This window comes from Ursus maritimus, unplaced genomic scaffold (assembly GCF_017311325.1).
Source record: "Ursus maritimus isolate PB19 unplaced genomic scaffold, ASM1731132v1 scaffold_20, whole genome shotgun sequence".
Classification (NCBI taxonomy): domain Eukaryota; kingdom Metazoa; phylum Chordata; class Mammalia; order Carnivora; family Ursidae; genus Ursus; species Ursus maritimus.
In genome coordinates, this window is record NW_024424453.1 from 20,713,374 (window position 1) to 20,726,752 (window position 13,379).

General features: G+C 32.9%; 1 protein-coding gene across 3 annotated transcripts in view; it reads right to left on the minus strand.

Moving 5' to 3' along the window:
- Positions 1-13,379, minus strand: part of TRPC1 (transient receptor potential cation channel subfamily C member 1) — a 68,100-nt gene that overhangs the window by 45,925 nt on the left and 8,796 nt on the right. Inside the window, exons 2-4 of one of the 3 annotated variants that reach the window (XM_008711164.2) lie at positions 12,527-12,681; positions 6,114-6,215; positions 1,268-1,470 (exon numbers count right to left, since the gene is read on the minus strand). In XM_008711164.2, coding sequence (XP_008709386.2) covers positions 1,268-1,470; positions 6,114-6,215; positions 12,527-12,681 — 460 coding nt within the window. The remainder of the gene's footprint in view (positions 1-1,267; positions 1,471-6,113; positions 6,216-12,526; positions 12,682-13,379) is intronic. The other 2 variants (XM_040636714.1, XM_040636713.1) reach the window with 2 other exon arrangements.

The window sequence follows — 13,379 nt, forward strand, 5'->3', positions numbered from 1 at the left end:
GTCAGAGGCTTAACCAACTGAGCCACCCAGGGGCCCCTCTTTTTATTTTTATTCATACCAAAGGCCAAACTCAAGCCACAGCTCCTCTAAAAGCTTTCAAAACAAAGCTTTTCCCCCACCTGAAACCAAGCCAGGCTTAGTGTTCTCTCCAGCCCCGATTCCTGCAACCTCAGCTGCTTCAACTACACACATATTTAATAAGCATACAATTTGAAAATATTTATATTTAATATTAATAAAGGATTTTAAAACTAGAAGAAGCCTTAAAGATCATTTTTGCTTGTCATTTTACAGACTAGTCATTTTTAAACTAAAAAGTTAAATGATATAGCCATAGCTATCAACCAGATCTTATTAAAAAAAAAAAAAAGGTCTCGCTGTAATTCAACTTGAAAATAGAAAAACTTTCCAGCTCAACCTCTGCAAATAAACATTAAATTGATTCCTAGGAGACTTTCTCAATTTATGGATCTGTGATTATCTGTCAATCCACCAAAGACCTGTCCTTAAGGTAAGGAAAGAGTGAGGGTGAATAGTTTGCAGCTTTAAAGCTAATTTCACATACCATAAAAACAGTTTATCAACGGGCTGCTTAGGACTTCCAGACAACATTTCCCATAGTAAATGTTATACGTGATATAATTTCAACTATATATTTGATTGCTACACAGATAATATATATATAAAGGTTTATGCTGAAAATTAGATTCTCAAGTTTAGCCCAGAACCTTATACAACATGCCCATGTGTGTGCTCTTGCTCAGCCTGTCCAAGGTGGGATACTTTCTTGTTCATTTTCTCCTCAGTTGTTCTTAATATTTTGACTGGGGAAAAAGACTTAAATATTGTGTGGAAGGGGAAGTAAGAGGCATAACAAGTTATATATTTAGTCAGACAGAAAACACTTTTTATTTCCTTATAAATAAGATAAGAAGGGGTATCTCCACTCCTTCCACTACTTGGAAATTCTCTTAGATTAATAGACTCTGCTCTTAAAAAGTAAATAGTGTCTTCAAGCCCCACCAGCAGAAGTATGAGGTAAACCTTATTCATAATTTGAAGGCTTTTCCTAATTATGCATCATTTAGTAAACATTTCTAAAAAATGTAAAACTCATATTAAGCAAAGGAACTAGAAGTTTAGCTTTCATAAGCCATTCCAATCCCATATTTCTTAAAAGCTGCATAGAAAGAAAAACAACAAAAATTTCACTGACATATACCTTACTATATCGCACACCTATTTATTAAAACCTTAACTTTCTAACCTGGAATGTCGGAGGCTGTCCTTTTTGTTTTTTGCAGAACACAATGTGCACTCACAGCCAACTGCATGGGGCTTGGGTAGAGATACATCCTGTTTTAACAGCATTGTAAGAATTTCATAGTTGTTACGATGAGCAGCTAAAATGACAGGCGCAACGTCCATAGTTGTTGAATACTCAGGATTCTGAATTCGCTCCATTAGTTTCTGAAAAATATTTACATAAATGTCCAAAATTATTATTTGTGACTTCAAAACAACATATTTATCTGAAAATGAAATTTAAAAAATCAGAAGGCACAAAGAACATTAGAATTATTTTTAAAAATATGATAAGTATTTTACCAGGTTCAATTTTTTTTGAAACCTGAAAACTCAATTTTAATTAATAAATGCAATATAATCATGACAGACAAAAATCTTCAATAGGACACATTCATACAACTAGAGTTCTGTTTTCCTAACAAAGAAGAAGTGAGGATACCTAGAGAAATACTTTAGGAAAAAGTGTTTAATTTTCACAAGATTATGGAAACATGCATGACAAGGATAAAGAACAAGAATCTTAGAAAAAGAATATAAAGGAAAAAACAGAAATGTTAAAAATAGGCGAAGTATAAATGCATGAGAAAAACTTAAAAATTCCACCTTTACAGCAAACCTTGCTACATTAATAGCAATGAAGCTGCCTAGAAGGGGTAAGTAAATAGGAAGCACTCTTCATTTTGTGTAATTCTCTACATATTCCCAATCATTACCTATACTATTTCCTGCTACTAATGCACAAAAACACTAACATCATAACTACTATTATTGAGTCCTGGGACTGTTAGGCACTTTATATTTATCATCTCATTTAATCCCCACAATAGCCTGCAAAATTGAGCATAATCCCCATGAAGAAACTGAGGCTCAGAGAAGTTAATGTGCCCAAACTACACAACAGAGTGGCAAAATGCAGATCAGAACTCAGGTCTGTATTATACCAGAGCCTGAGCTGCTTTCCCTACATGGGCTCATGGGCCTGGTGATGGCATGACATGAGGAAAGAAACATTAGTAAATAAAAAATCAGGGTTAAATAGAAAGGTTGATTATTGTATGACTATTGCATAGTCTTCCCAATGCGCTCACTTTTTCACACAGGTTTTCCTGAGAGCTGTTTGATTTCATTGCATAAGCTTATCAAGTTCACAGAGGTTTTTTTGTAATTTTTATTAACATTATAAAAGTAGTACACACATATTATAAAACATCTGAAAAATATAGAAAAGCAGAAATAAAAAAATTTCCATATTCCTACTATGCAAAATAAATTTTACAGCATCTCCTTCTAGTCCTTTTTCTATTATACCTCCTTTTAAGGACATCTTTGGCATAAGTGATTTGGGATCAATGATTAAAAACAATGGTCTTTAATATTCTGAAATTCAAAGACCCTTCTAATAATTTCATAAAACTATAGCCCAGAATTTCTGGGAAATAAAATTCACATATAGAATGTAGCATGTAATTTAAGAAAATTCATAGACCTATGTTCAAGATACTTTGTTTTGTTTATGTAAATAACACTACCACAAACATCTTTATGAACACAGCTTTTTTGAAATTTAGGATAAACTCATAAACCACAGAACCCCTGAAGTGCAATAATAGGTCTAAAGGGGGCGCCTGGGTGGCTCAGTCATTAAGCATCTGCCTTTGGCTCAAGGCATGATCCCAGCGTTCTGGAATCGAGCCCCACATCAGGCTCCTTTGCTGGGAGCCTGCTTCTTCCTCTCCCACTCCCCCTGCTTGTGTTCCCTCTCTCGCTGGCTGTCTCTCTCTCTGTCAAATAGATAAATAAAGTCTTTAAATAATAATAATAATGATAATAGGTCTAAAGGCCATGAACAGTTTTGAAGATTTGATATACACTACTAAAGTTCTTTTCAGTTTATATTACCAATAATATAGGAATGTACCCATTTCACACTCAAGGTTTACTCACTAGCACTAGGCATGGTCATTCCCAATTTATGAGTGAAAAAAACTATCATGAAATATTACTTTACCTTCCTTTGACTATTGATTAAGTTTTAATATTTTCTGACATACTTGGCTTTTTCCCCCTTCTTTTATGAATAGTTTCTTTATATACTTCTCATTTATTGGAAACTTCAAATTAATGAATTTATTTAAAAATAACAAAGAAATCTAAAAATTTAGCCCTTTCTCCCCTTATTACAGGTTATAAAGAGAAGAAAATTGTATTTAAATGATGTCCTCATTTTTCCTATAACACATACTTGGCTACATGAAAAACATTATTAGAAGATAAGATTAAAATTCATTATTTCATTGTTCATAATATAATCTACATACTATCAAAAAACCCAACTGTATTTGAAAATCAAAATTTATCAAAAAACAATTTTGATAATCTAAGAATACAGAATAAATTCACTGAAATGATTTTTAAAAAGTATATAAAAACATTAGACATTGCCTGTCAAGAAGTATTAGGGCTGTTAAAATGTGATCTTGCTGTCACTGGAAGTACTCAAACAAAGGCTGGAGCTGGATAATTCTTTTTGTCAGAGATGAAGTACAAAGTGTTCTTTCACTGAGTAGTGAAGACTGCCAGAGCCTTACAACTCAAGAGTCGACTGGTGGTGCTAATGGTGATGGAATAATGTCAGTCGGTTGCTCCAATACCTTGGCATCCTACACCCCACCCTCCCTGCCAAGAAAGTAAATGGGTAAAAAGGCTACAGGTGGAATAAGTATACCAAAATATAACAGTGCCTGCAAGACAGATGACAGAAAATTGAATAGGATTCTAGACATTTCTGATCATTTGGACAGGGGCTATATTCTTAGCCTTTTTTTCTCTGTTTCTTTTGGTTTCTTATCACCACTTAAAACTAGTTGGTACTATCCTCTGGAGAAAGTCATGCTTGCACAAACTTAGTAATACCTAAATGAAAGTAAAAGATTTCAGTTAATATATGATAAAGTATGTAATTTAGCAGAGCTTCTTATTGTTCTCAGATAATAGCAGATAATCCACGATTTATAATTCTTTCTTAAAACAATATTTTTCTTCACTACCAGCAATTATTTAAACTGTTTATTTCACTACATCCTCACCAATAATGAATGTTATAATTTTTAAATTTTGATATGTAACAAATATCTCATTTTAAAGTAGAATCTATTTGATCATTAGTGACTATCTTCCTAATTACAAAAGCAATAAAGAAAAATTAAAGGAGTAAGAAAAAAACATCCTTAATTTAGCAATGAGATGACTGCTGTTAGGTAATGTTTTGCTACATTTCCATATAGTTCTTTGTGCATCTTTTTAGCCCTGGATCATAGCATATGTTCAGTTTACTATTCCCATTTTTTTTCACTTCCTATGTCGTATTTATTCAGGTTCCTAAATATTCTTTTAAAAATACCATTTTAATATATATGTAATTTTTACTATTTTCAATCTTTTATTTGGGGATGTTTAAATTGGGTCACATTTTTTTTCATTGCTACGAGTAAGATGACAATTAACATTTTTCTCCCCATTTCTGACCAGTTCCTAGAAGGGGAAACACTAGGTTAAAGAATATGAACATCTTTCTTATTTATGACACTCTGCCAAACTGCTTTCCAAAATACCCTCCCCACCAATTTGTATTAGACTATACTACTCCCTTGCTATCAATAATTATTTTTAAAAATCTTTACTAATTTGCATTATCAACAATAACCAAACTATGGAGAACCCAAATGTCCATCGACTTATGAATGGATAATAAAGATATATATATAATGGAATATTACTCAGCCATCAAAAAGAATGAAATCTTGCCATTTGCAGTGATATGGATGGAGCTAGAGTGTACTATATTAAGTGAAATGATTTCATTCATATGTGGAATTTAAGAAACAAAATAGACAAAAGTATGGGAAGGGGGTATAAAAGAAGAGAGAGGGAAATGAACCATAAGAGACTCTTAATGACAGAGAATAAACTGAGGATTGATGGAAGGAGATGGGTGGGGGGTGGGCTAAATGGTTGATGGATATTAAGGAGGGCACTTGTGATGAACACTGGGTGTTGTATGTAAGTGATGAGTCGCTGAATTCTACTCCTGAAACCAAACTGCACTGTATGTTAACTAACTAAAATTTAAATAAATAAAATAAATAAATCTTTGCTAATTTGGTAAGCAAAAATTAGTATTTCATATCTTATTAGTAGTAAGTTTTCATATCTTGTATTTTCTTTTCTGAGATTTTTTTTTATGTCCTTTTCTGATCTTGGTGTTTTTCATCAATTTGTCAATTATTAAGATTATGAATTTTTGATACATTTTGAAAACATCTTTGCCAGTTATCCATCTGCTTTCTAAATTTTGCTCGATGTCTAAATTTTAGAAATTTAACTTCTATACAGCCGAAGGCTGTGCCATTGCTTTTTATGATTATAAAGTCTTTCCACTCATAATCAGTTAAATATTCACCTACATTTTCTTCCAGTTTTATGGTTTCACTGTTTATATTTAATTCTTAAATCCATTTGAAAACTAGTCTGTATTTTCAACCTCATCTATAGAATGTCCAAAACTAAAAATATTGGTCCACACTGACAAAATTATGGAAATAGCACTAATTTTAAAAAGGTTTCCTGAAAGCAAAATTAATTATTCCTGCAAGTATCTACTTACTTTAAGGCAATATTTTACAGAGTAAAAAAAAAATCTATTTCTTTAAAATAAAATAAATTTGGGGGAAGAAAAAAATGGGAATGGGGCAGGAGATCTATTTTGGTTTAAAAATCCAAATTAATAAATATTTAAGAGTACTAACTACTATAGTTGGTCTTGATGATCGTTTTGGTCGATGATTAAGTAGTATATCAACGGCTCCCACTACTTCAGAGTCGATTGCCACCAAAAGTGCATCTGCGGACTTTAAAAAAAAAAAAGGTTAAAAATGAAAATGGAGGATAAAAAGGTAAACTATTTATTTTTACTAATTCTTAAATAAAACTATCTTTAAATTTAAACTGTATTACATACAGTAATACTAAATTTTAAAAAATTTAGACTGTCCAAATAGTATATTTGCTTGCCTTAGCAGTACTTTTGTGTACCATAACACACACAAATTTCTGTCCTGATTTCACTGCATAAGCTGGTAAAAAAAAAAAATAAATGCTTGCTAGAAGGGTTTATTAATGGAACAGTGCTGATCCGTGGAGTATTTAAAGCTGAAATTTTTTTCCAAGAAATGTACTTGTGTACTTTGAAACAAAAGAATCTTAACATTCCAGATCTATTGAAGAAATTGCCAAGAACTATTACTACTGGTAGAGGACTATGCTCATTCTAATAAAAATGATAATTAATGCAACCATGAGGATAAGGGGAGCCCTCTGGTCTCAACTTTAAAACATACATGACTAACTGAAACGTTACAAATTTGACATTAGTATTAGCAATCTTATCAAGTAAAAGCTGCAAAAAACTAGGCTACCAATGTCCTTGAAGAAAAGTGGGAGAAGTGACTTAACAATTTTACTCCCCAACTATTGCTCATTTTGAAACTCCAACTTTGACAGGAGGAAAAAGTAAATAGAAGCTGAGCATTCGGGACTTTCCAACACTCTGTAACAAAGTCTACAGTCCTATTATGATACTTGGCAACTGTGACATCAGGTTTTTGGATTTCTTTTTGTCTTGTTCTATTATTCTGTTTTGTTTTAAGGAAAACCATAAAGGCAGAAGGGAAATAGGGGATAAATAATGATTTAATCTAAGGAAGCGCCTTGGTTATTTTCAATCTGTACATTTTAAAATCTGTTATAATCTTTAATAACCATTTACATCAACATTCTCTCTCTTGAAAATGAAACTATATCAAATCTTTAGTATTCTTGGAGCTGAAAATAAAGCTTCCATATACTTTATCTAGATGTCAAAAATAGGACTAAAAACAACAGACTTTATCTGGATATCTAAAAATAGGAATAAGCACCCCAAAGAAAGAACTGGAGGCCACATTCAACTATACAAGTGCCTATGTATTCCCCCAGGAAAAACTCCCCACCCTAATGAGAAATTTAATTTTTTATCCCTTAAACTTTTAAGGTCACTGGGCTGTAGCCTATTCTTTAAATCTAGAATCATTATTCTTCTGCTTTGCAAACATTTCACTTCAATTTTTAGCATACTTGGTCAGGTGAAGCAAACAAAAAGAATTATGTGTTCATTACTACTGAACATTTCATTTATGCTAAATTTTAACCTATGAAGCTAACTATAGTAATGCTACTACTCTCCAAGTCAAAACACCAGTCAACTCCAACCTTCTGAAACACAGCCACAGATCCAACTGCAAATTTCCAAAAAAACTATACTGAGCTGTCACAAACCAACTTCATGGGAATTATTTCCCAGAAGGAATTGTAACCACACTAAGAGTTGTCTATAAATGAAGGATAACTTGCTTTCCCAAGTATTCTTCAGATCTTTACTGAATAAGGAAACAGCTAGGTTAAAACTAACAAAGTAGGAAGAAATGAAGAAAAAATAGCTAAAAGCTGACTACTGAAAAGATAAAATATCAGTATAGCAAAACAACTATCAATACAAAGCAGTCAGAAGCAATTTAATGTAAGGACAAATGTGTTGACAGTTTCAGATTATACAAAGTTAAGTAAAACAATTATATTCTCAATGACTCCCACTTACGATGGTAAAGTTAAATTATATTCAGATAACACTATTTAGTGAAGAATAAAGAAAGATTCATGTTAAATCTTTCAATGCTTAAAAGGATAAGCTTCAGGCATAACAATATTGGTGTAAAAGTCATGTAAATAAGGAGTTACCATTTACTTATTCTGCACAAATGGTATGTTATTTGACAAATCAAAGGAAGTTCTGAATGAAAAAAGTTTTAAATTATTTTAAAAATATCTATAGGACAAAATGTCCTCATTAGTTTTGCTTCCCAATTTCTCACAAATATTTGACCATCCCTTATTAAAATTTATTTAATATGTATACTTATTATGTATTAATAAGGTTGCTTACTATATTCCTTCCCACCTCAGAAAATGTCTTTTCAACAATTCCCATACTCTTTCCTCTAGGCTCAGAGTAAGAAGCTTCTTATTTCCTTTCCAGAGCTAAGTTTTCCACCTTGGTATTCTATTTAATGCTTTTCTCTCTTCTACTGGAACTTGGTCCTTCGTTTACAGAAATACCAGTCCCAGCCCCCATATCCCAAAATATGAAATAGTTCCTCACTCTTTGCTACCTTGACTTGATCTTGTCTTTCTCTTACCACTCAAGTTTTCTTCCTCTCACTTTGTCAAACTTCTCAAATCATGCATATCATTTTCTCTAACTCTGTTGATGTCAGTTTCAAAATCCAATGGCCCTTCCTACCCCCTCATTTTCTTTGATTTCTAAGCAACACATTAAAACTGCTCCTTTGGTTGTCACAATGCTGCACTATCCTAACCCCTTTAATGGAACCCTTTCTTTCTATTGCGTTTATTAATGTAGATGCTGAGAAAGAATCAGCACCAGCCATTCGCTCTCCTCTATAATTTCATCCACTTTCACCATGCAGGTGATCATCCCATATCCATGACCGCTGTATCTCTCCAGCCTGACCTCTTCCTACAGATGTAATTTTCATCTGTAACTGTCTATGGGAGACTGCCTGATATGACCAAAATAAACAAGGCTAAAACCCAAATTCACATTTCTCTGCCCCAACCTTAACTTCTTAACTTCCTGTTTTTCTTTCATTCTTCTCCCAGCCACCTATTTCCAAATCATCTTGGTCTCCTTTTCAATTCTCCCCTCCAAACTTAAATACTAAGTTCTATCAATTCTTCCTTCATAACATCTTTCACATCTGCCATTTTTTCTCCTATTCTTACAGCTACTATTCTAGTTCAGGCTTTAACTTCTTCATACCTGGATTACTATAAAAACTGCTCACCCAAACTATAGCCTTCTCCACTTTCCATTTTCCAATCTATACTGAACACAGCCACTAGAACACTTTTCCCAAAATACCACTGGACACATCACAACCTCTCTCAAAAATCATTTAATGACCCCATCATCTATAAACCCAAATTCCTTAGCCTGGCATTCTGGCTCTTTGCATTCCTTTTGTTTTAGTTATTTTTCCAGATACTTTCCACTACTATCCAACCCAAATATTTTGTTCAAAAGGCTAAGTCAATTCATTTTCTCAAAAACATACATTGCACATGTCTTTGTTAACAACCTTTCCCACATCCCCTGTTCTGGAGCTATCTACACATTTTTGAGAGTAGTTTTGGGTAGTAGGTAAAAGCATAAACTCCAGAGCCAGAACCTGAGTTCTAATTCCAGGTCTTCCATTTGTGGAGTGTCTTTGGGCAAGTTACCTGAACTTTTCATACCTTGGTTTCCTCCTCTATAATATGGAAATAATAATAGTACCTATCTCATAGGACTGTCGTAAGGATTAAGGAAGTGAATATATAAGGTTTCTGGCACACAGCATCCCTATAAAAATATTGGTAATTATTAATGTTTGAAGGCTGAGCTCAACTGACACTCTTCCATGAAACCTTGATAGCTCAATCGACAGTGACCTTCTCTTTTCTATGTTTCCAAAACATCTATTATAAGGCACAAAAGTTTTAAGTATAAAACATGGTTTCTCAGCAGTAACATTATCGACATTTGGGGCCAGGTAATTCTTCGTTGTAGAAGTTGTCTTGTGCACTGTAGCATGTTTAGCAGCATCCCTACTTCTACTCACTAGATGCCAGTAGTGAAACCAAAAATGTCTCCAGACATTATCAAATGTCCCCTGAGGAGCAAAATTATCCAGTCGAGAGCCTCTAATATAACATAAGATAAAATACATGAAAGCATTCTGTAACCTCAAAGTAACATACAAGGGTCAAGTATCATTACCACTCAGCACTTATCAAATACATGTCTGCATTATTTAATTGATATGAAACTCATATGTACACAGTTGATCCTTAAGCAATGCAGGGGTTAGGGGTGCCTGCCCCCCCACATAATTGAAAATCTACACATAACTTTTAACTCCCCCAAAATTCAACTACTATTAGCCTCCTGTTGACCAAAGCTTATCTATAACATAGTCAATTAATACAAATTTTGTATGTTATATGTATTGTATATTGTATTTTAAAAATAATCTGGAGAAAAGAATATTAAGAAAATCATTAAGGAAGAGAAAACATTTACAGTCCTATACTGTAAAAAATCCACATATTTGAACATGCAGTTCAAATCCGTATTGTTCAGGGGTCAACTATACTTTCACTATCCAATTAGTTTTAATATCCTTTAGTATGGAACTCGTGTTTTTATTCATTTCCATAATCACACTCAATGGAAAGCCGTGGACATCTGTTGACTGATAGGTAAGACAGAGGTAACCTGAGACAGAACACGGTGAACTGGAAAGAGCATGGGATTTGCAGTCAGAAGATCAGGTTCATATCTTAGCTCTGCCCTCACTTATTTCAGAACTTTGGGCAATTCATTAAAGTCTATGAGCCTCAGTTTTCTGATCCATAAAATGTAATATCTATATAGGTTGGCTATGATGTTCAAATATGATCAGGAACCACATGAAAGAACCATGTATATTGCAGAATTATTATATACATAGGATCATATATGCAAAAAGACAAAAATGACAATTATACCATAATACTTCATTTATCCAGAATCATCAGGGTCTTTCTTTATAACCTTATTTTCTAGGTAACTGAAGCTTATGCCTTTAAGTGTTTACCTTTGAAATTTAAACTATATTGACGGAAGTTTTCTGCTTTCAGAAGTACTATACATATTCTTCTATCTTCTAAAACAATAGATACTGAATATAATTTAACTTTTCCTTACTTACTCTGGCCATTGTTGTCAACATTAATTACCATTCTAACATACAACTCCCTCAGATTATCAGATATGTAATACTGTTGACCTTTTTATTAAAGAGAGTCAGAGGTACTGTGCCCTATTTTGTATCACTGTAGCCCTCAAGCTCCTTCTGTTACCCCTCTAATTCTCTATGGATTAAAGACTAAGTACTGATGTTTGTTAAAGTTGAAGGAGGGCTCTAGTACTCCTATGACTGAAGTTCATAAATGGAAAACTTCATGGCAGCTACTGCTCAGAGATGTTTTTTGTTACTGCTCAGAGATGTTTTTTGTTACTGCTCAGAGATGTTTTTTGTTACTTTCTAATATCAGTTCTGGGTAACTGAAATTGCTGGGAAGGCAGTTTCTTTTTCTACTCTAAATATACACAGAGACAGTATCATATATTGTAATGCATACATATGTAAACACAATAAAAATGCACATAGAACTAACCTACTTATATTTTAAAAATCTTCTTTGAGTGCTTCCTGATGCCACCAAAAAAAAAAAATCTCATTAATTTCAAGCTACAACAGAGCAATTATGCTATTTGAAAGAAAAAAGAAAGTGCCAGAATTCATGCGTTCCCGTCATAAGTAAACCCAAAAGAAAAGGAAAATAATATTATTAAACTTCCTTCAGAATCTCTTGACTGAATTCTTTCAAGACTTATACGCATGCCTGCTTTTCCACCTGAACTGATTTGAAGACAAACAGAAAGGTCTATATTTTCCAGTTAAAAAAAAAAATTGTTCATCTATAGTTATATAAACACTAACCTTCAGACAAAAAGGAAAACTTAATAAAATTCAACAGGAGAAAATAAAAATCAACTTGAAAATTGCACTGTGAGTCAGGAGCATTTTGTTCTTATGTTTGTACATTATATGAGCCACAGAACAACCTGTTCCCCTGACACTTCCAGAACACTTGTGCTATTTTTAGATATATAACATAAATAGTAATAACATAAGTAATAAAAACAAAGTAATTTTTAAAAAATCATGGTATTTTACCTCTGTGAGATGTTATAAAACATATAAGGGAGGAAAAAGTAAAAATTCAGAGGGAAAAGATAAATCAAGTCAAAATATACTTTTTTAAAAACGGCTTTTTTTTTGGTTTGTTTTAAAACTTTCAGTGGCTCAAGACAAAATAAAGGGTGAAAGAAAGATAAGAATGAAAAAATAAAAACGAAGGAAAGAAGGGGGGATAAAGGAAACTAGAAAGAAAGAAGAAAACATGGCATGTCTCACAGTATTTAGAAGCTACGGGATAGAATTATCTAGCCTTGTACCTGACAACCGTAGTCCAAAAGAAGCTGCAGTATATCCAAGTTTTCGTTTTCAATAGTTATGGTAACAGCATTTCTCCCAAGCACATCTACGCAATTTATGTTCAAGTCACCTGAACTGTTTTCCTCCAAAATCTTTTTAACCATATAATAGTCACCTAAATAACAATATACAAACATAATTTAATATCCAAGACATATTAGATAGGAATGACTGTAAAAACTTAGCCTGTTGATTTAAAATTTAAAAACCTAAATTCATTTTTGTATATGGAAATGTGCAAAGAAAATGTGCACATTTCCTTGCTGAAAACCTTATCCTGATAAAATAGTATGTATATCAGCTGCAAACACAAACAAGTAGAAAAAATTTTAAATGTGTAGTTTGAAATAAAAGTTGTTAGTTTAAAATTCATAACTGATTGATTATAAGGAAAGAAACTTTTAGAAGACATTTAAAGCAATAAAGAATGTCCAAAAGTACAGACTGGAAACTAGAAAAATAAGATATAAGTGTAAAGGATTTAAGTTTTACATCTCAAATACATAAACACATTTACTGGCACATAAGAATGGTTAAAAATAAGATCTAATGACAAGCAGAAGACATTAAGAAGTAGTTTTAGAGGGGAAAACAGAAAACCTCGTTTGGAAAAGCAGTGTGAATGTATATATATGCTAGTGGGTATGCATAGTAAAAGGGAAGGATGCCAGAAATTCTTTTCCTCTCCTCCCCACTCTCCCAACACACACATACACACACACACACACACCTTATCTCATTAAAGAACCTGTTTACATGACCAGAGAATATTCAGCTCACAAAACTCTAAGGCAGGACTAGGATTAATGCTGG